The sequence below is a fragment of the Eleutherodactylus coqui genome, chromosome 1 (genome assembly GCF_035609145.1).
Source record: "Eleutherodactylus coqui strain aEleCoq1 chromosome 1, aEleCoq1.hap1, whole genome shotgun sequence".
NCBI classification, from domain to species: domain Eukaryota; kingdom Metazoa; phylum Chordata; class Amphibia; order Anura; family Eleutherodactylidae; genus Eleutherodactylus; species Eleutherodactylus coqui.
Genome location: NC_089837.1, coordinates 213,554,318 through 213,578,252, shown reverse-complemented (window position 1 = coordinate 213,578,252; position 23,935 = coordinate 213,554,318). Strand labels below are relative to the sequence as shown.

The window sequence follows — 23,935 nt, the reverse complement described above, 5'->3', positions numbered from 1 at the left end:
ACCAGGCGTGTCTGTTTACCAAAATGTCACCCTGAGCGCATCAACAGTTCATCCAAGAATTCACAAAAGATCTCGGATGAACATTTAAAGAACTGGGATCTTCATTTGTCTCACTTAAATGGGGTTTCCAGGCTTGCCCACCGTTGAAGCCGCTGCTCCAATGTAGCTAAATTAAAGTAATTCTGCAAAGAACAGTGGGCCAAAATTCCTTAACCCCTGAGTGACCACCCCATAGGCTTTTTGCGTTCTGCTTTGCTGGTCTTTAATCACCTGGGCCGTAAAAACACGCTTCCTCTGGGGATTAAAGCCCTGCAGGCTGTGGACGTGAGAGCTTCATGCTGTCAGCTGCCGGAGGTAGCCGACAACCTGGAGCTGTCATGGGGGGGGGGGGGGGGGGGGGACTGCGGGGAGACTCCTCCCTCCTGCTAATGGATCACATAAAAAAAGTGGAAAAAAGGTAGTTTCAGCTACCCTCATGAATCGGATCCATGAGGGCAGCTGAGCGTATTCGCCCCCATCCTTCGCGATGTCCCACGGCAATCTCGTCCAGAAAAGACCTGACACCGCCTTCTACACATGCGCGCCAGACATATGACGTCATGCGCAGAAGGCTGGGAGATTTGAGATGTCACCGGGGACTGCGGTGAGTGGTCCCCGGGTGCATGATTGCCATTATCCAATGGATAACTGCGATCATAGAAAATTGAAAAAAAAGATCGTTTTAGCTCCCCTCATGTCTCCTAAATGGTTAAAAAAAGAAAGTTTTTCAAATGTGCATATATTTATTGCAAATTATCGCAAATGTCCAACTACAGTTGTTACTACCACGGGTGGTATTCCTGAATTATTAGGATTAGGGGGCTATTACTTTTTCACATTAGTAATCTAGGTTTTGAACACATTTTTTAATGTCAAATAAATGGAATAATCATTGAAAATCTGCTTTTGTTTTCTCTACTTGTGTTCTCTTCCTATTAAGATTAGTTTGATCTGAAACGTGACAAATTGGTAAAAACAGAAGAAGTCGGATAAGGGACAAATACTTTTTTCACAGCATATTCCAAATCCTGACATTTTAGTAGACCTCTCCAATCTGAAAATTCTATTCTGTTCTATTGAATCGGGATGCTTTCTACTTGTCTACAGGAATCCATGTTTTTTTGTATAGGCTGTATAGTCGAATGTAGTATAATTATATAATAATGACTTTATTTTACACTATGGAGCAGTTTTTTGATTTCCTTTTTCTTTCTTCTTTCACAGAAGCAGTTTGTGCCACTCCACTTATTTGTAGTTTAGGTAGACCTATTGACCTGGAAAAAGACGACTACCAGAAGGTCCTTTGTAATAATGAACACTGCCCTTTTAGTTCATGGATGCATCTGCAGTGCTTTTATGAATGGGAAAGCAGCATTCTTGTCCAGTTCAATTGTATTGGCAGAGCACGCAGCTGGAATGAGAAACAGTGTCGCCAGAACATGTGGACTAAAAAAGGATATGACTTGGCTTTTCGGTTTTGCTCTTGTCGCTGTGGTCAGGGCCATTTGAAGAAGGATACAGACTGGTATCAGGTAAAACGAATGCAGGATGAAAAGAAGAAGAAATCTGTTCCAGATAAGACCACAGGTAGATCTATGTCAGAGTCCTCAGATGATTTAAAGAAATGTCGTGGGTCAACAAAACCTCAAAAAGGGATGAGCTTTGACCCTCCACGTAGACATTCTGTGGACAGACAAAACTCCCAAGAAAAGGGCACTGGCAGTTCACATGGTCTACGTTCTCCATGTATTTCTCCGGGTCAGTCACCTCCTGCTGGCTATCCTATCCTCTCCCCCTCTCATTTTAATGTCCCCCGCAGCTCTAGATACTTAGGTGAATTCTTAAAGAACGCTATTCATTTGGAACCTCACAAAAAAAATATTGCCTCCGGTGGAGTACTCAGGAACACTCACTTTGACTACAGTATTTCTGGATTACAAGCTCATAGGTCGGGGCGTTTAGATGCACCAGTACAATTTCTCCGGAGACTTGACCTTTCAGAATTATTAGCTCATATACCACGGCATAAGCTGAATACTTTTCATGTACGTATGGAAGATGACGCGCAGGTTGGACAGGGGGAGGACCTACGAAAGTTTATTCTATCAGCCCTCAGTGCTAGTCACAGAAATGTAGTCAACTGTGCTTTATGCCATCGAGTGCTCCCTGTATTTGAGCAGTTCCCACTAGTGGATGGAACATTATTTCTCAGCCCCTCAAGGCATGATGAGATTGACTACGATGTACCTTGCCATCTTCAAGGTAAAATGTTCGTACAGTGTTTATAAACAGTTTTTTGTTTTTTTTTGTTAGCAAAAAAAAATTCGGAATTGCGATTCCGTTGCCTTTTACATATGTTATGTTGTGGTACCTCAAATTACAATGGTCTCATGATACCATATTTTCAGCATATGGTACTGTGTTAAGGTTTTAGGCAGGTATGCAAGAAATGCTGCAAAGTAAAAATGCTTTCAAAAATAGAAGTGTTTATAGCTTTTTGGTCAAGTAACAAAATGCAAAGTAAATTATCAAAAAAGAGAAATGTAAATCCAATTAATGTTTGGTGTGACCAGGCTTTGCTTTCACACCAGAATCCGTTCTTCTTGATACACTTGAGCACAGTTTATGAAAGAACTCAGCATGACAGTTTTTTCAAAAATCGTGGCAAATTAAGCACAGCTCGTCTATGGATATAGCTTGCTCAAATCCTTCTGTCTCCTCATGTAATCCCAGACACTCAATTATGTTGAGATCAGGGGTCTGTGGAGGCCATATCACTTCCAGGACCCTCCTGTTCTTCTTTATGAGGATAGTTCTTAATGACATTGGCTTTATGTCTACAGTCATTTAGATGCCTTTTTTTTTTTTTTTTTTTTATTCTTTGTTTGCAGCATTTTTTGCTACACCTGCCTAAAATATTTACACAATACTGTATAATGGTGTTTCTTGGGCTGCTGTGACTTAAAATCAGATGTACAATGTCAGACAGGCTGATTCTGCCATTCACGTGCAGTTTGTGGGAAGATCCAGACAATTGGCATGAGCAATTTCACTTATAAAACTCCTGTGTTAATGAAGTAAATCTAGTGATTGACTGTCTATTAGCACCACTCTATGGTATAGCATGGTACTACATGTTCTGTACTGCCCTCTGCCTGTGCCAGAATGAACTGACTCTGTGGACACCTAGTGAGGGCAGTTCCAATATTATATTTTTCAGGACCCTGAAGAAGCTTGTTCTCTATGTAGAAAGTGATTTTATAGCTTATGTTAGTTCTGAGCTTTTTGTGCGTGTTTTTTTTTTTTCCCCCTTTTTGGGCCAACATTACTATTTTTCCATAGTTTTTGTAGCAAGTTACCAGTAATTTTAGCTTGCACACATCAACCTGGAACAAATAAATGTAGCTTGAGGGATCACTATAGTTATATTATGTAGAATATCGTTCTTTAAATTAGGGTGACAAAGTGTTCTCCTTACTTCCCCGGTTACATAATTCTGGAAGTAATGCTATGTAGTAGATTTCCCCACATAGTTCTGCTTATTTAGCAATTAAATGCAGTTTCTAAGTGTGTGTATGTATGTGTATATGTGTATGTGTGTATATATATATAATATATAATTAGAAACTGCATTTAATTGCAGCCATATATATATTTTTCATCTGTCTTCTCTATCAAGAGGTTTGTGCTGTCACTGCTTCTTGCTTACAGCAACTTAAAACTGTTTGTGTCTAGCCAAACACTTTAAATTGTGAACGCTTAGTATAGAATAGATGGCCAAGTTATTTCTGTAACAGCCCTCAGGCATTTTAAGTATATTTTCAAGTATAATGTCCCACCCCAATTCCAAAAATATTGGGATGCTATATAAAATGTTAAATTTAAATAAATAAAATAATGCAATGATTTGGAAATCTCATACAACCATATTTTATTCTTAATGGACCATAGAACACATATCAGTAGTTGAAAGTGAGACATTTTATTTTCCATTTAATTAAAAAAACAAAAAAACTCCTTTTTAGAAATTGATGGCAGCAACACAACTCAAAGTTGGGACAAGGTTGAAAAAAAAAGTTGACAAAAGGCTGAAAAAGCAAGTGGAGGGTCAGTTTTCTACTTAGTCACATGACTGTGTATGAAAGAGTATGGTGGAGAGGCAGAGTCTCTCAGAAGGAATGTTGGTCAGAGGTTCGCAATCTAAAAAATCTTCCTTAGTGAAAAATTGTGAAGACTTTGAATATCCCCTTAACGACAGTACATGATATCGAAAGATTCTTGGAATCTAAAAAATTTGAGTGAACAAGGGACAAGGACAATCGGCATTATTGGATGCTTGAGACCTACTGGCTCTCTTGTGGCATTGCATTAAAAACGGGCATGATTCTGTAATGCAAATCATTACGTGGGCTCAGGAATATTTCCAGAAATCCTCATCTGTGAGCACAGTTAGCCATGTAGTCTAAAAGTGCAAGTTAAAGCTGTATCATGCAGAGAAGCCATACGTCAACACAATCCAGAAACACCGGCGTCCTCTCTGGGCCAAAGCTCATTTAAAATATATTGAAGCAAAATAAAAAAAGGTTTTGTGTACAGAGGAATTAAAACTTGACATTCTTTTTAGAAACCACGGATGCGGTGTCCTGTGGACTCAAGTGGACCATCCAGCTTGTTATCAGTGCACAGTTCAAAAGCTGGCATTTCTGATGGTATTGGTGCCAATGGCATGGGCAGCTTACACATCTTAAAAGGCGCTATTAATGCTGAGCAGCATATAGAGGTTTTAGAACTGCATATGGCCCTATCCGTGACCATGCGAAATCACATACTGCATCCATCACAAAACCAAGTTGTCTCCCCCCTTCCCAGATGTGTACAGGCTGTTTTAAAAAGGGGATTCTATACAATGGTAGACATGGCGTCATCCTAACCTTTTATGAGATGTGTTGCTGCCATCAATTTCTAAAAGAATTTATTTTTTAAAATTAAAAAGAGTGTCATTCAACTTTTTCTGATTTGTTCTATTGTAAATAAAATATGGTTATAGGGAATTAAAAAATTGCTGCATTCATTTTTTTTCTTCATACTTTCTTTACATTTTACACCACTTCCCAACTTTTATTTGGTAACTGTACTTTACAATGATGTCTGAAGAACAAAAGCTCAAAAAGAAAAAAAAATATGACCACTTCAATGACAAATTGCAAACAAGAATTTACTTTGGTTCTCAAGATTAGGCATGTCCTAACGTGGATTACAGTGCCAGTTCCTTTATTCTCGAGGCCATGGGACTGGATACTTCATATGAGTATTACTGGCTTCAGACGTTCACATGTATCAATTTTTTTTTAGTCGAATGGTTTTAATCTAGATGGCTTGCAAAGTTGATTTGCCAAGCTGCACACTGCATTATTTAGTCTTAAGCAATACATAAGATGGTGTAATGGTTTCTGTCACATGACTGCGTAAAGCGCAAGTGATCTTTTATAACGGACAGCGCTTACCCAGTTCACTGGTAAGTAACCATGAAATTACTGTACAGCTGATTATAGAGCAAGTGAATCAGACTAAAGCTGCTAAATCTTCTTAGGCCTTTTGTAGGCATAGATCACTAAGCCACTGAAGCCCAGGTGAAAATGGAATATGCAAAGCAACCAAACCTGGCGAGAGTTAAAAGAAAAAAAAAGTGAGAATCAAATGAAAATGGTAATGGGGGACATTTGGTAAATCTGTAATATTAAAGTCACCTACAAAAAAAGTATAACTGTATACCTGTTGTGGGAGTAGTTTAAGTAAAACGCTCACAATTTTCATAATTGGTAAAATTGATCTACTAGGGTGATGTTACATACCAGGTCAATTTAGGGACCTTCTACACATGCGGAATTTTCCTGCAAGACGCACCTAAAGACGCAGAAGATTCTGCACCAAAATCCGCATGTATACATGCAGGCAATGGAGGAGAAATCCACAGAAGCAGATAAAGGGTGGCTTCCCACGAGCAGGTTTTTGTGCGTACATAGGTGCGCACCCCTGTATGTGCAAAAAACACGCGTGCATGAAGGTCCGTACATTGCCTTCAATGGAGCTGCGGCAGCTGCCGGTTGCTACACTGAAGGCAATGGTCTGCCGGCACCCCGTAATTGTTTTTCAGGGAAGGGCTTTACATATAAGACCTTCCCTGAAAGACAAGAATTTCCCCGCGGGGAAAAAGAATTCCCTGCTGCACCTGACACAGATGACAGCTGCGGTAGGGGATCCACCTGCCGGTATACTGTAATTGTTTTTCAGGGAAGGGCTTTAAATATAAGCCCTTGCCTAAAAAACAAGGAAAAGTGGTGTTAAAAAAGAAGAAAACCATACTCCCCTTCCTTCAGCTGCTAGGGCTCAGCCGCGTCCTCTCTGCGCTGTCCCTAGCTCTTTAAAGCAGGTCTTTCAGGAGGCGGGAATTTGAAATCCCCGCCTGCTGAAAGAGCTGCTTGTGATTGGCTGAGTGCCTCAGTCAATCACAGGCAGCTCTCGCCTGCCATTCATTCAGTGAGAGCTGCCTGTGATTGGCTGAGGTGCTCAGCCAATCACAAACAGCTGGATCCCTTACCGCAGCTGTCATCTGTGACAGCTGTGGTAGGGAATTCGTCATTCCCAGCAGGGATGAAGAATTCCTTTGCTGCGTTTGTCACAGATGTGGCAGGTGCAGCAGGGAATTCTTTTTCCTTGCAGGGATGAGGGAAACATCTGCTGCATGCAGCAGATGTGTTCTTCATCCCTGCGGGGGACACAGCAGTGCCGGACAGGTGAGTATTATTAATTTTTTTTTTCTTTTTTTACACTAAAATTTTTGTTTTTCAGGGAAGAGCTTATATGTAAAGCCCTTCCCTGAATAACAATTACAGGGTGTCGGCAGACCATTGCCTTCAATGCCTGTAAAAACGGACATGTGAACACTCCATAGGGAATGCATGTGTTGTAATAGACGTTTATTTTCGTGCGCGCGTATGCACACACAAAAACGCCCGTGTGAAGCCACTCTAAGCTGTATCTTTAGGTGTGTCTTGCTGAAAGATTCTGTATATGTGAAAGGACCCTAGTAGAGATGAGCAAGCACCAAAATGCTCAGGTCCTCATTATTCGAGTTGAGCTTTTCGTAAAATTCGAGGTCTCTCTCCATTGCGGAGAATATGTGACAAAGTTGTATGAAAAAATTTTTCTTGTTTTATGTAGATACATTTAAAGCAACCTTCCTGTCCTGCGAACAGGGGAAATGACATTTTCTGATGCCCCCATCTGTGGTCGTACTGCTGTGGTTCCACCTGATCCTGGGACCCTCTGTGGTCTTCCATGATCTCCACAGCACTGCTGTCACTGCTTGATGCACACTGCATCCATAGTCAGAGACTGCATGCTGGTTTCGGATTGGCTATCGCTGCTCATGTGGGCAACGCTGGGCAATCGGAGCAGCGTGTAGTTTCTTACGGAGGCAGTACCAGTGCTCCGTATGCATTTGAAATGCCGATCTTAATAAATTTCCCCATGGTGTTCACAAGGGTTGAGCCGGAAAGCATGCCGGTATTTCTGATATGCTGTGTATACAGTTCCTTGTCATGTTATCCAGTGTTGTTGCCTGCTTTGATTTTGCACTGTCTTCAGAACACTACTGTATTTTCCATCACAGGACGACTAATGCACTTGTACGCTGTCTGTGTGGACTGCTTAGAAGGTGTTCATAAAATCATCTGCATCAAATGCAAGTCTCGATGGGATGGAAGCTGGCATCAGTTGGGAACAATGTATACTTATGATATTTTGGCAGCATCTCCATGTTGTCAGGTTTGTAAATATGATGATGATTAGATTTTCTTGTATTTTCTTGTGTGTGTATATATACATATAATTACAAAGTTGACACATGAAAAGCGTAGATGAAGTTATGTCCACATGTCAGATTTGCTGCAGGATTTCTATGACCCACTGAAAGATCATGCAGAGCTCATAATCTGCAGACGTGCTTCAATATGTATGGAAATAGTACATTGGCGCATGGTTATATTGTGATTATGCCCGATTTGGGTGGTAATTGCACGGATGAAGGGCAGCTACACACAGCCGGATTCGCATTGCTGAATCTGGAGCGTGCGCCTGCCTTCGGATTCCGCAGCAAATACCGCCCCTAGCATGCTATAAAAAAAAGCGTTTTTTTTCCTCTATACAAGCGGAAACCAATTGCGGTTTTCTGCTTGCGGAGGAAAAATCCCAGCACGCTTTATTTCAGTGCGGATTCTGCACAGACAGCTTCCATTGAAGTCCGTGGAAGCCGCCTGACCTGCTGCCTTTCCACAATGACATTGCTGGAAGGTCGCGGGTACCTGCATTATCACTAGCAACGACGCAAGAAAAGGAGGGATTTAAAAAAAAAAAAGTTCTGAACATGTCTGATGGCTCGCTGGGCGGATCATCTGCAGTAGAGCTGCTCATCTGTCTTTGAGTGTGATCTGCCTGTAGTTCATGCAAAAGGATGGATCCTTGCCCAGCTTGGGAATAACTGTGCTAAGTGTAGTTGGGTACTTCTGAGTTAATTTAGAGGATGCAGAGATCTGACTAAACACCTTGGTGAGGAAACGGTATCGATGCTGTATGAACTATTTATGAAAACAAAAGTTAAAGGTTGGTACCCCCCTGTACTCAGCAGTAGACTTCATAACTAAATCAACTTCCTGTTCCATAACTTGGTAACAACCTCCTAAAACATTCTAAAATAAAGTACAGAAATGGTTTCCTCGCTTTGTCTCGGATATTTTGATATATAAAATGTATAGTTTTGGGTTACAGGGCGCATACGGCGATGGCTTTGGTTGGCATCGGCGGTGGGTCATTTTCATTATGTATATATTTTTATTATATTCTGTAATGTATTTATTTTTTAACTTTTTATTTTTTTTTACCATCTACGTCCCTCATAACGTCATATAAGAGCTCTAGGAGTCTCTCATATGGTCGTGTTTTTTTTTTACCTTTAAATTTGACACTTTTCCAATGTAGCTAGAGCATCCATAGGAGTTACAGGGGAAAACAACCCCTGTAGTGACAATCGTCACTAACCGAGCTGATCAGGGTCTACTAGGACCCCGCAGCTGTGCTGTAACCGGGGGCACCCAGCAGTCACGTGATCACCGGTCCGTATATTGGAAGTAACCCTTCCACTTTCACTTTTTAGTACATAATGGTCATTGAGCGCTATGTACCTAGGAAAGGAGAAGGCAGAAGCAGTTAAAAACTGCTTCACCCTTCTCCATTGGTTCCTCTGCTGTGACTGCTTGATTGCAGAAGCAGAGGCTTTAATCCCATGTAGTACATCTGCTAGCGGCTGGGATTAAAGCCCAGGACTGAGCACCGTATATTTATCACGCTTGGTCCTTAAGGGGTTAAGAGGCACATGCTGCTTAATATATTAGGTGCATATCAAGCCATTCGTGCACCATAAAAAAGAAATACCAGTTATGAGCGAGCATAGATTTGAATTCTAATTTACATCAGTTTTCTCACATAAATTATAGTAAATACAAAGACCGGGCTGCTGTTAAGCCCTACCCCCTCTTTCTTTTCTTTATTACATTTTTATTTAACCTGTTTAGGACCAGCCACCGTAAGTTTACGGCGGCTGGTCCTGGGCTTAGAGCACCGCCGATAGTAAAATTACGGCGGTGCTCCAAGTCTCCTGGCTCTGCAATCAGTCAGAGGCAGGAACGGGTTATCAACTGTTAGTGACAGCTGATAACCCGGAGCAGAAGGCAGGAGGGGTTTTTAACCCTTCCTGCCTTCTGCTTCCCCGATATGCAGTGCTCAATGAGCACTGTCTGGGCAAAGTGAAAGTAAGAAGTACTTTCACTACGGGAGCCTTGGGGAGGGGGGGGGGGTCATGTGACCTCCTGGGATTTCCTGCTACTGCAGAGCTGGAGGGTCAGACTAGACCAGTGATGGGCAACCTTTTGAGCTCGGTGTGTCAAAATTCGCCAAAAAACGGAGCATGACTCGGGTGGTGTGTCACTTCAGAAAAAAAATCCATAAATTCGCGATATTTATAGTTTAAATAACAAATATGTATAATTGTAATGTATAACAGTATTTAATAAACCCAAAACACCCATAGCACAGGTCCTCTCCTCTCGCAGCCTCCCCCTCACTTATCTCAGTAATGATGAGCCCCCAGCGGTGACAGTGCCCCCACAGCGGCGACAGCGCCACCCACAACAGCCCCCAGCAGCGACAGCGCCACCCACACCCACAGTGGCCCCCAGCAGCGACAGCAGCCCCCAGCATTACCCGCCCTCCACAGCGACAGCGGCCCCCAGCATTACCCGGCCCCCAGCATTACGTGCCCCCCACACAGCGGCCCCCAGCATTACGTGCCCCCCACACAGCGGCCCCCAGCATTACCTGCCCCCCACACAGCGGCCCCCAGCATTACCTGCCCCCCACACAGATGCCCCCCCAGCGGTGACTGCCCCCTCACAGCGGACCCCCCCCCCCCCCCCATATGTACTTACCTTGTGGATGCTGTGCTCCTCCTGTGCCCGGCGCGCTGCCAGCAGCGATGATCTCCCGCACACACTGTGACGTCAGTGTGTTGCAGGACGCCTTCTCCCCCCAAATGCTCCCGCGGAACCAGCAGGTAAGAGACGTCGGGGGACGGGGGGAGGAGGATCCTGGTGCACATTGACATCACAGTGTGCGCCGGGATCAGTGCTGTTAGTAGTGCTGGTTAATAAATACCGGCAGGGGAGCCACGGCCCCTGCCGGTATTCATTAACGGGGGAGCGGCCGCGTGTCAGCGACTATGGCTACGCGTGTCAGTGCTGACACGCGTGTCATAGGTTCGCCATCACGGGACTAGACCCTGGCAGCTCTGCAAGTGACTAATGTCACCACAGGGGTTGCTTTCCCCTATAACTAGGGCTCCTATGGACGCCCTAGCTACAGTGGGAAAGTTTCAAATAAAGGGAAAAAAAATGTGAATGTCCCCCAGAGGTCTTATATGACGTCATGGGGGACATAGATAGTAAAAAACACAATTGCATAAATAAGTAAAACAAAACAGAATAAAACAACAATACATACAAAAGAGAGAGAATAACACAAAGCAGACGCCAACAAAAACCATCGCCGTATGCGCCCTATAAACCAAAACCATACATACTATATATCAAAACGTTCGAAACAAATAGAGGAACCCATTCCCATACTTTATTTTAGTGTAAATATAAAAATAATTTACAAAAAAAATAAATTAAAACGATTTTTTTTTTAGCTTTTTACCCCCCAAAAAAATAATAAACGGTCAGTGAAAAAGATATAAAAAAATAGTCCTATATGTCACGGGGAAAAAGGGGTCAGAAACGCTCTTTTCTCCTTAGGGAGAGCAACTATATACTATAAACTAAGTGAGGAGACTCAAATGGCCACGCACGCTCCTCTGGGTAAAAAAACACAGCAAAAATAATTTTGGTAGCTAAAGGAAAAAAAATGGAGCAGTAAAACCGCCACATGGGTAAAATCTAAAGATGAGCGATTATACTTGGTAAAGGCAATTGCTCGAGCGAGCATTGCCTTTATCGAGTACCTGCCCGCTCGAGATGAAACGTTCGGGTGCCGGCGCGGGGGAGCGGTGAGTAGCGGCTGTCAGCAGGAGGGAGCGGGGGGGGGGGGGAGAGGGAGGGAGAGATCTCACCTCCGTTCCACTCCGCTCTCCCTCGCAGCTCCCTGCCCGCCGCCGGAACCCGAATGTTTCATCTCGAGCGGGCAGGTACTCGATAAAGGCAATGCTCGCTCAAGCAATTGCCTTTACCGAGTATACTCGCTCATCTCTAGTAAAATCCCTAAAAAGTGTCTGATCTTTAAGGTATAAAACAGCTTGGCCCTTAAGGGGTTAAGTGGCGAGACTACAAATTTTGCATCATTACCTCACTTGCACCAAAGTTGCTCATAATTTGACACCAGAATTCTGACATAATTTCATAATATTTCAAAGCATTATTTTGCTCCGAGAAACTATAACGCCATGGGTCTGGCATGGCCTAATGCTTATGATAAACCTGTGGGCCATAAACATTGCTTCCTTCCCTGCAATCTAGTTGTGGGGAGCCGAAGTGCCTCCCTCTGTTAAACGCCTTTGATTCTGCAGTTGCTATGTATACAGCATCTAAGGGGTTAAAATGATCAGAGACCAATAATATCTGTCTCTGATTAATACCCGATGCCCAGGCATCAGGATAGGAGCGTGCATAGTACTGTATCCTCTTCTGAAGTGCAATCATAAAAAGATCATACATCATAAAAAGCAATATAGAAAGAAAAATTCAGCTCCCCAACCAGATCCAGGCATCCGCATGTAGAGCATGTGCTTGCGGAAAAGCCAGCACAATCCAGGCTTGGAAAATGTAAAAGCCAAAGCTTTATTCTTCCTAGTTTAAAAAAATATATATATTTGAATTGCAAGTATAGCACAAAAAGCTCTGTTGACAGCTCTCTGGTGCTGCACTGCGCCCCTAGTGACAGAGAGCTAAAAACATCACCCCATATTTTAAAGGGAACGACCTGTCTAATTGAATCATGTGATCTAACTGAATCTCAATGCAATATCATCTCCAGGTAAGTGAACCACATGCGCCCGGCCTTCCACATTATGTTAGGGGAACTTGTCACCAGGTTAATGCTGCCCAAACAATGGACAGCATGAACCCAAGACAAGTATGTACATTGTGCCTATGTATGTTTTATTCTGAAAGGGTGCGACTTTTCAGCATAAACATACTTTTTTGAAGATGCAGTCAGAAACAAAGCTCCGAGTCACGTAGGCGGCACTACACCAATCTCTCCCTGCTCACATCCTTGCCCTATTCCAGTCATTGCACTGCTTACTCATCAAATATAGGCCCACTGTGCTGCACTGTTCATTTCTAACGCCCTATGTGTGCTCTCTGCTCTGCTATTGAGTTTAGACTAAATTCCCGTTTCAGCTAAACCTCCCACTCCTGTCTCCAATATTTTTCTAGAGCAGCACTAGTTCTCAGAGAATCAGGTTAATTCCGAATTCCCACAGCTTTAACTCTTTCCAATCCACTGTCTGACCTCTGGAGACATTATGATTTAAGGCTGCACAGCTCTGATGTTGGAAGACGTCCGTCGGGGTTCTCTTACTGTATATGACCAGCCTCTCTGCTGCCGGAGCCTATCCAACGTTTCACCTAATGCAGTACTGGCTTTATCCAGCATATAGCGCCATTGTATAACAGCAGAAAAAGAGTAAGCCCCCTAGGAAAACCAGGATACATATTGGATTGGAAAGGGTTAAGTGTGCCGTAAAACCATCTTTTTATGGAGGCCTACCATATTCTCGTAATCTAACCTCTTCTACACTCTCCCTTGGTAACCTGACCTTCTTCCAACTAGATCAGCCACACTCCCTATTGCACCTTTCATCTGTTTATGCACAGAGCCTAGAGAACTGTCACATGATGCAGGTGGGGAGAGGCCGGTGTGGCGGTGTTCCTGTGACTTAGAGCGCGGTTTTGTCTGCATTATCAAAGTATATTTGTTCTGACACGCCTCAGACTTTCAGAGTAAAATGAACTTTGGACAGGTATGAACATTGCATCCATGTATATGTTGGCTATGGTTTGAGAAGCATGAACCTGGAGACGAGAGTTTTCTTTTAAAGAGGGGGGAAAAAAAACGTGATTCATTAAACAGGGCGCCTTCTTCCATTGCTCCATTGTCCTATTCAGATGTTCACATGCTCATTGTAGGCACTTCCAGCAGCCCACTCACGTGCATCAATGAGCCATAAAGTCCCTAACCCTGATTTACCAGTTGTCCATCCTCCGAATGCTTTTGGCAGGTGCTAACCACTACATATTAGAAATGCTCCACAAGGCCTACTCTTTTTGGAGTTGCTTTGACTTGGTCATCTGATCATCATAATTTGGCTCTTGTCAAAATCGCTCAGATCCTTACTTGTCTATTTTTCGAGTTCAAGAACTGACTGCTCACCTTATGGCCAATATACCCCACCCCTTGACGAGTGGCATTGTTATGGGATAATCAATGTTATTAACTGTATCTACTTCTAATGTTACGGTTGATTGATGTATGTTCTAATACCTTCTGCTAGTTAATAATTTTCTCTTGGTTGTTTTAGGCCCGTCTGAACTGCAAGCATTGTGGGAAGCCAGTCATCGATGTACGCATTGGAATGCAGTATTTTTCTGAATACAGCAACGTTCAACAGTGCCCTCACTGTGGGAATTTAGACTACCACTTTGTGAAGCCATTTTCCTCATACAAAGTACTAGAGGCCTATTGACGAAAGCTTTCTTTTAGTAATAGCCATTTTATAGGTATTACTACTTTGTTACATATCTTTTATAGGAAATATTCTGTGAGAAAATAACTTTTGTTTTCTAATTCTAAATTTGCAGCATTTTTTCTTTTGAACAGTTAGTAAATCCTGTACATAGTAATTACAATTTCCCGTTTTTAAGTGGGAATTGGAACACGAAAATGTGACGGGTGAATGTAAGTCTACGCCAGCAAAGTGTATTTTTTTTTTTGGTCTTGTTTTAAGTATTTAGGGATAGTACTGTAATTTCTTTTAAAATTTTGCCCGTTAACTTAGCACTAAAATGAAAAAAAAAAATCATTTTCCACCAAAGTAAACTTAGATATTTTTAAAAATAAATTTGATATTTGAAGCCATTTGCTTTTTTGGTAGGATTTTTTTCTAGATGGACAGACAGTGTAATTCTTGAAACAGTTTTTTAAAAATATTTTAAAATAGAATACATAAAAAAACTACACGTATCAGCGTTAATTCCCTTGATCATAGAGACGCAATGTCTGTCACAAATTCAGACCAAGATCTTAATTCTTTGTATATGACAGGCCATAGTTTCACTTATTGAGTTTAAAGGCTATATGCACTTTTCGAAACTTTTTTTTTTTTTTTTTTTTGCCTCGGTGAGTCTATAATAGAAAAATAAAGCCATGTTGCAAGAAGAGTTAATTAAACCAGTCCTACAGTGTGTATTCAACTCATGCATGTAACTATAAGGCATGCAGAGGATGCGGTTGCACCCGGGCCCAGGAGCCTTAGGGGGCCCATAAGGCTTCTCCTCTTCATATAGGGAGCTCAGTACTATGAATAAAGCATTATAGTTGGGGGCCAGAAGCTTAAAGTTACGCCTCTGATTCAACTCCTTTTCAAACCTATGTATATCCATGGTTTCAAACTGCAAACAAATACCGTGTGCTACTTTTCCATCTGTTCCGGCTTTTTTCAAACCTACTGACAGTATGAGAAGGAACCCCCAGTGGCTACAGCATAACTGTTATTTACTGCACACACAAAAATGTGAGGTTCCAAGCATGCATTTTGATCAAAGCATGTGAGCTCATCTGCCATCAAGGTGACCTTCGTGTAAATGGGACCCTACATTGACAGACTGGCCTGTCTTTGTGTCTAAGCCTCCAAGTGTATTCAGAGAAATTTGCATCCAGCTATATACTTTATTTAAAAGCCTTAGGACAGATGGGTGGCTAAGGTGAACAACTAGAAGATGGAGGCAGACACCACTCTAAACATGGAAATGCAGAAAAAATGTAGTCAGCACTCCCTACAAACAAATGAAATGTGCAGGTGCATGTAAGCCATGGTTCCCATAATACAGTACAAGCAAACCAACAGCACTACTACAAACCTCTAATAGTTGAATTTTAAAATTACACAACGTAGCCCTAAGGTGAGGTTGGTCTGTCAGTAGGGGACCCATCTACATGAAGGTCACCTTGATGTGATAGATGGCCTCAAACACTTAGATCAAAATGTGTGCCAAGAACCTACAGTGGATATAAAGTCTACACATCCCTGTTGAAATGTCCTGGTTTTTGTCATATCAAAAAACAAAATTCGACAAAGATGAATCCTTTCCAATTTATTTCCACCTTCAATGTGACCTGTTGTCTGTACAATTCCATTGAAAAGCAAACTGAAATCTTTTAGGGTTGAAAAAAAAACTAAATGTGGTTGCATAAATTTACATACCTTAAACCTAATACTTTGCTGATGTACCCTTTCACTTCATGACAGCATTCTGCCTTTTTGGGTCGGTGTCTATCAGCATGACACATCTTGACTTGGCAATCTTTGCTCACTCTTCCTTGCAAAAGCGCTCCAAATCTGTCAGATTGTGAGGGCATCTCGTGTGTAGTGCCCTTTTCAGGTCAACCCACAGATTTTCTATGCGATTTGGGTCTGGACTCTTAACTGAGCCATTCCAAAGCTTATTGTTCTTTTTTCTGACAAAGCCATTCTTTTGTTGATTTGTATGTATGCTTTGGGCCGTTGTTCTGAAAGGTGAAATTCATCTTCAGCTTTTTAGCAGAGGCTGAAAGGTTTGTTGCCAAAGTGGACTGATATTTGGAACTCTTCATAATTCACTCCACCTTGACCCAAGTCTCAGTTCCAGCAGCAGAAAACCGCCCCAAAGCATAATGCTGCCTCCACCATCTTCTGTGAGTATAGTGTTCTCTTGGTGATGCACAGTTTTGGCTTTGCATCAAGCATACATTTTGGAATTATGGCCAAAAAGTGCAACCTTAATCTCATAAGACCATAACCCATTCTCCCACTTACGTTTGGTAGCTTTGATGTAGGCTGTTGCAATGCATAGCCAGGCTTGGATGTTTATCTTTGTTAAAAAAAAAAGTCTTCCGTCTTGCTCCTTCCCCCACAGCCCAGACATCAGAAGAGTACGGGAGATGGTTGTCACATGCACTACACAACCAGTACCTCCCAGAAATTCCTGCAGCTCCTTTAGTTTTGCTGTAGGCCTTTTGGCAGCCTCCTGGGCCAATTTTCTTCTAGTCTTTTCATCAATTTATGAGGGACGTCCAGTTCTTGGTAATGTCACCGTTGTGCCAAATTTAATCCACTTCTTGATGACAGTCTACACTGTGTTCCATGGTATATGTAATGCCTTGGAATTTTTTATTTGTCCCCTTCTTCTGACTGATACCTTTCAACAATCAGATCCCTTTCATGTGCTGTAAACTCTTTATGGACCATGGCTTTTACTGAAAAATGCACCTAAAAAAATTCTGCTTGAACTGTACTTTATATGGTAAAAATCAGAATCGCTCTATATAATGGCAGCAGTATAGTGACTAGTTATCATAGATTTAACCCCTTAACGACTGCCCCATCGGGAAACTACGTCCTCAGTAAGTGGGCTTTAATCCTAGAGGACGTAGTTTTATGCATCCTCTTTGGATTGATGCCCACTTGCCTGAGGACGTGACAGCTCCATGCTGTCGGTGCCCGCAGGTAGCCGACAGCATGGAGCTGTCATCCCAGGATGCGGGCAGTCCCCCCCGGTATTGCGATCGGCGCTATCGGATGGATAGCGCTGATCGCAAAAAAGTAAATAAAACTGTGAAAAAAGTTAGATATTCAGCTGCACTGATGGATCCATCAGGGCAGCTGAAAATACTCACCCGCCTTCTCCCCGCTGCCCGCTGAAGATATGGTCCTCCCGGACCCACCGCCGGCCTTCTGCGCATGCGCGCCAGACGATGATGTCACGCGCAGAAGCCCGGGAGCCCCCGGCAAATTTAAAAACTCCTGGCTCCCGGCTCCTGAAGGTAGCTGGGAACCAGGAGGTGTTACCGGGGACCGCTGTGAGCGGTCCCCGGGCACGCGATCGCCGCTACCCATTGGATAGCGGCGATCGTGAAAAAGTTAAAAAAAAGTTTTAAAAAAGTTAAGTTTCACCTCCCCTCATGGATCGGATCCATGAGGGGAGGTGAAAATACTCACCTCGGGTCCTCTGCGATGTCCCGGGACCCAAAGTGTCCGTCTGCGCATGCGCGCCCGATAATTGACATCGGGCGTGTGCACAGAGGGGCTCGAGCCCCGGGAAATTTAAAATCCCTCTGCTCCAGGCTGCCATGTGTATCCAGGAGCAGAGAGATGTCACCAGGGACATGATCACTGTCATCCAATGGATGACAGTGATCATGTAAAGTAAGAAAAAAAGTGTAAAAAGTAAAAAAAAAAGTTTAAAAAAGTATTAAAAAGTTAAAAGCTTGCATTTCATCTCCCCCCACGGATCATATCTGTGAGGGAGGATGAAATGACGTACCGAAGGCCCGCGGATTTATCCGCGGACCTTACCCCAGCTTCTGCGCACGCCACCGTCGCCACAATGGCAGGCGCATGTGCAAAAGCTGTGATAATTTAAAATCTCCCTGCTCCTGGCTACAAAACTTAGCCGAGAGCCTGGAGATTTCACTGGGAGCCGCGGTGAGCGGTTCCTGGTCACGTGTTCGCCGTTATCCAATGGATAATGGCGATCACGTAAAAATAAAAAAAAAGGTGAAGCTTCATCTCCCCTCCCTGATGCGATCGGTGAGGGGAGATGAAACTTTTTACCGGAGGCCTCCGTATTTGCACACCGACGCGATCCTCCTCCGTGAACTTTCCCGGATTCTGCACATGCGACCGCCAGCAAAACACCGGACACATGCGCAGGAGTCGGGGAGCCCAGGAAACTTAAAATCTCCTTGCTCCCAGCGACCAACGGTCGCAGTGACGGGTGGCCTTGTTGAGCAGTCCCCGGTCACGTAATAAAAAGGTAGCGATATACCTTAGGCCGGTCTCACATGACCGATGACCGGATAGGAATTACGGATACCGCATGCGTCTGATCCGCGGTAATACACAGATCAATCGCATTGGATTACACAATTCCGCTCATATTAGCGGGTCGGAATTGTGTAATCCACTCGGAGAAAAGAGAACGCAGCATGTTCTATTTTACCGCGGATATCCGCAAAATAGAACCCATTGTGCTCCATGGTCGCGAATATACCCGCTGCCAAACGCAACTACATTGTATATGGGCTGCGGGTACCCGCGTCATCGCTAAGCGACGGTGCGGGAAATGCAAACAAAAAAAAAGTACTGTGCATGACCGCCTATGTGAGTAGGCAGTTATGCGCAGTACATTACGCGGCCGTACGCAGGGTCACAGCCGGGCTCACAGCTGGGATCCACTGCGGGCCTCCGCAAGCAGATTCCACCTACGGCTGCGTGAGCCCGGCTTTATTCAGACCTACCTGTAATACGCAATTTACAAGAAGCCCCGGGAACGCTCGCCTTCATGCAGTTCCAGGAGCACCTTGTTGAGCGCCTTCTGTGTGAGACCGACGCACCTCATCAAGCTTACGGAGACTCACGGAACGCCACTTTTTACACCCCATACCCGCCACTGAGGTCAAGAAATACCCCCAAAAAGCATGAGAGGAGGGGGGATACCGGTTTTATTGCCCCATGTACCCATCCCAACCAGCCTCCGTAATTATCCCTGCCTTTGGAAATACTACACAGTTCACATTATTACTTTTATCTAAGATTTAGGGAACGCCGAAAAGGGTGCGGAGTGTGTGGGGGAGGGGATATTTTTTTAAGGTGTCAATTTTTATTCCGTACAAGTGGGCAATGGGGCCTGGAATTTATTCAGTTGTGCCCTGCAATCCAACGGGTGTTCCCTCCATTATGGGCCTAGCCATGTGTCCTGTAAGTAGATTAGGGCCACAATGGGTATGTTTTTGAACACGGGACAAACGGGGGTATCCATTTTGGGGTGAATGTCTTCATTCCTATGTACACTGTACAAAAAAAAAACAGTTTTTAAATTGACGAAATTGCCAAAAAAATGAAATTCATAATTTTTTCCTTCTGCTTTGCTTAGATTTATTCAAATACTGTGGGGTCACAATACGCACTACACCCCTAGATTAATTTGCTAAGGGGTCTAGTTTCTAAAATGGGGTCATTTGTGGAGGTTCTTTATCTTTTTGGCCGCTCAATGGCTCTATAATTGGGCGATGGGGCCTGGAATTTATTCCGTTGTACCCTGAAATCCAACGGGCGCTCCTTCTATTATAGGCCTAGCCATGTGTCCTTTAAGTAGATTAGGGCCACAAAGGGTATGGTTCTGAACACGGGACTAACAGGGGTATCCATTTTGGGGTGAAAGTCTTCATTCCTATGTGTGCTGTACAAAAAAACTGTTTTTAAATTGATACAAATGCCAAAAAAATGAAAATTGTAATTTTTTTCCTACTGCTTTGCTTAGATTTATTCAAAAATTGTAGTGTAAAAATACACAGTACACCCCTAGATAAATTTGTTAGGGGGTCTAGTTTTCAAAATGGGGTCATTTGTGGGGGTTCTCTGTGGTTTGGTGCGCTCAAGAACTCTACAAGTGGGCAATTGGTCCTAAAAGGACTTCAAGCAAAATTTATGTTCTGAAAGCCACTGACTACTCCTTTCATTTTGGGCCCCGTTGTGCATCCAGACAAAAAATTAGGGCCACAATGGGTATGTCTCTGAACACAGGACAAACAGGGGTATCTATTTTGGGGTGCAAGTCTTCATTCATGTGTGTGCTGTACAAAAAAGCAGTTTTTAAAATGACAGAATTGCCAAAAAAACGAAAATCACATTTTTTTTCCTTTTTGCTTTGCTTGAATTCATTCAAAAACTGTGGGGTCAAAATGGGCAGTACACCCCTAGATAAATTTGTTAAGGGGTCTAGTTTTCAAAATGGGGTCACTTGTGGGGGTTCTCTTTGGTTTTGGCCGCTCAAGAGCTCTACAAAGGTGCTATGGGGCCTAAAACGCCTTCAAGCAAAATTTATGTTCTGAAAGACACGGACTACTCCTTTCATTTTGGGTCCCGTTGTGCATCCAGACATAAGATTAAGGCCACAATGGGTATATTTCTGAACACGGGAGAAACGGGGGTATCCTTTTTGGGTTGTAAATCCTCATTTTCATGGGCACTATAGGAAAAAAATGTCTTTAAAATGACATATTTGCAAAAATATGAAATTTTATTTTTTCTCCTCTAAATTTAGTTAATTCCTTAAAAAAAACTGTGTGGGGTCAAAATACTCATGACACCCCTCAGTGGATACATTAAGGGGTGTAGTTTTTAAAATGGGGTCATTTGGGGGGGGGGATCTATTATTCTGACACTGAGCCTTTGCAAACTTGGCTTGGTGCAGGAAAATAAAGTGTTCCTCAAAATGCTGAAAAGTAATGTTAAATTTGTATGTCCTCTAAATGGTTAAAACAACACACAAGTTTTTCAAGTGTGCATTCAGAATAAAGTAAACAGATGGAAATATATATCTTATCAAAAATTTGTACAGTATGTTTGGACATATTTGAGATATTACAGTTGAAAATGTGAAAGACAATTTTTTCAACATTTTCCCAATTTTGGCGCTTTTAATAAATATACAAAAATTATATCGGTCTCTTTTTACAACCAAAATGAAGTACAACATGTGGCGAAAAAACAATGTCAGAATCACTTGGATATGTAAAGCCTTTACGGAGTTATGCTACGTTGAACGACGCATGTCAGATTTCCAAAATTTGGCTCCGTCACTAAGGCGCAAACAGGCTTCGTCACTAAGGGGTTAAATCTGATTGGGTAATTCTGAACACAACCACATCCCCAAATATAAGAGGGTGTTCACACTTATGCAACCACATTTTAGTTTTATTTTTGTTTTTTTTCCCCACTCTAAATGATTTCAGTTTGTTTTCAATAGAATTGGACAGATAATGGGTCACATTAAAGGTGGGAATCTGAAATGATACATCTTTGTCAATTTTTTAACATGACAAAGATCTTGCATTTTTGTGTAATAAATTCAGATATTACATGTTTGTTTCAGTGTTGTTGCCACTTGTATCTGTTCTGTATTGTTGTAGCCTTAAATGCATCTGCACATTTAATTAGTAGAAAATGCTGATTAAATTTTTTTTTGTTACAGTATAAGCAGCAGCAGATGGAATGCAGTAACATGACAAATAGGTCTGCATTGGAGTTGCTTAAATGAAATAATTGGGTATTTTTTGTCCTTTTTATTGTAGATTAATTGGAAGCAATGAAAAAAAAAATGATGCACCCGTTGCTGCTGTAGTGGAGGGATAACCCACTGCTACTATGCTGCTGCATTGCATCTCGCCTTTGTATCCAATACGTGATACCAGTCTTTTCCATTAGCTACAGGTGGATATGGTCCTGTAGTCCAAAGACATCAGATCCTGTGATGTGGCAAATGTCATAGTTGGGCTGCATTCACACAGGCGATTTTTCGAATCCGAGAAGGGCAGAACTCGCATGAGAAAATACCCATTCATTTCAATGGGTTAATTCACATGAACTATTTTTCTACAACTGATATTCTGAGATAGAAAAATTGCAGCATGTACTTTTTTGGGTGATTATTCAAAAATCCCCCTTTATTTGCTATGGCAGCGAAAAAAAGAAACTTACTGCACTCACTTGCATTCCCATGCGATCTGCATGTAAGTGCAATGTGTTTTTGTTTTGTTTTGTTTTTTTTTTGTTTTTTTATCATTTAAATTATAAGAACCACATGTGATTCCTTTTATCCACAACAGAAAAAATGCATGGTGCACCTATGTGAATCACGCGGTAATGCCCAAATGTACAAACATGCCTGAGTATCGCTGATAAACAAGTGCATTGTAGGTCAGATTTTCACTAACCTACATCTCACTCGGTTATGTGAATACAGCCTTAGAACGTTCTACCAATGGTTACTGTTGGTATTCATAGCCTGTGACTAGGACTTTATCCTCACTGTACTGGAGTACCAGGTCTCTGTAAAATAAATGCATTGAGCATTTATCTCACCTATGTGTTACAGTTAAGGTCCCCGTTACAATTCGGCAAGACCATTCATACCAACGCTCGTTTGTCAGTCCTTGCGTAGTTGCATCTGATCAGGCGACAAACGAGCAAGCGCTCTTTCTATGGCTGATTGCATCCTTTGTGCAGCCAACAATATCCTAGTTGGTGACTACACATCTCTCCATGTAAACAAGGCTATCCTGCTGAGAACTATTAAAAAAGCACTGAGGTAGGGGAGTGGTGGTGGTGGGCTTCTTTCCCCAAGTAGATACCAAAACCTTATTGAAGAAAAGCTCTGATCCCAGCCGGCTGCCGGTACATTATGTGACCGCTATATTGAACTCCAACGTAGTGCTGCCTGGTAGTAAGAATATTTTCTGGGCAGCTCCGCATTGGATAGGTTCAAGTGTACTCGCAGACGGGATAGGAGCTTTTCTTCAATAAGGAGCCTGCAACCACTTGGGATAGAAGCGGAATTTTAAAAAAAAGAAAAATTGATCATAGACTCTTCTTTTTATCAGTGATATTGGCCCATGTATCGGGGCACCTATTTTAGAAAGTATGTGCATCACCTCATTTATGTGTGTAAATGCTTCAAGAACCCACCAAAAGCTTTCTATGATCAATAACTTATCATTTAACACAACTTTCTTTTAAACAATTAGTGTTTCATGCTTTTAATTATTTTCTATTTTGATCCTTTAAAGCGCTGATTTTTGTTAAGTGATCTGCTTGTTTTTTATAAAAGAATTGAGTGCCACAAAAATCTGAAAAGTGTTTTGATGTAACAGTATTTCCCTACAATTCTTGGGTTTGAAGGAATGCGCAAGCCAATTAAAATGCTGAATGAATAGATTGCACAGATTGAAGCCATGACAATCTCATGATTCTAATAAAGCTGTTTTATAATTTAATAGTACATGTATGCTGTAAACTCATCTAGAAAACTGATCATTTATGGAACATTCCGGCTAGTTGTCAATCTTCAAAATTAGACCTGTTTTATGTACCAGTCAAGCAATTATTCTCAACTACTTTCAAAATACCCCATATTATTATGTCCACTTGTGAGCACCATCTTGGCGTATATTAAAATATACTGTAGTG

At 42.3% G+C, this 23,935-nt stretch overlaps 1 protein-coding gene across 1 annotated transcript in view; it reads left to right on the top strand.

The window, feature by feature from the left end:
• HECA (hdc homolog, cell cycle regulator) overlaps positions 1–17,470 on the top strand; it is a 42,092-nt gene extending 24,622 nt beyond the window's left edge. Inside the window, exons 2-4 of the mRNA XM_066605489.1 lie at positions 1,264–2,301; positions 7,712–7,866; positions 14,231–17,470. Of these exons, the coding sequence (XP_066461586.1) occupies positions 1,264–2,301; positions 7,712–7,866; positions 14,231–14,395 (1,358 nt within the window). The 3' untranslated portion in view covers positions 14,396–17,470. The remainder of the gene's footprint in view (positions 1–1,263; positions 2,302–7,711; positions 7,867–14,230) is intronic.
• The last annotated feature ends 6,465 nt before the right edge of the window (positions 17,471–23,935 follow it).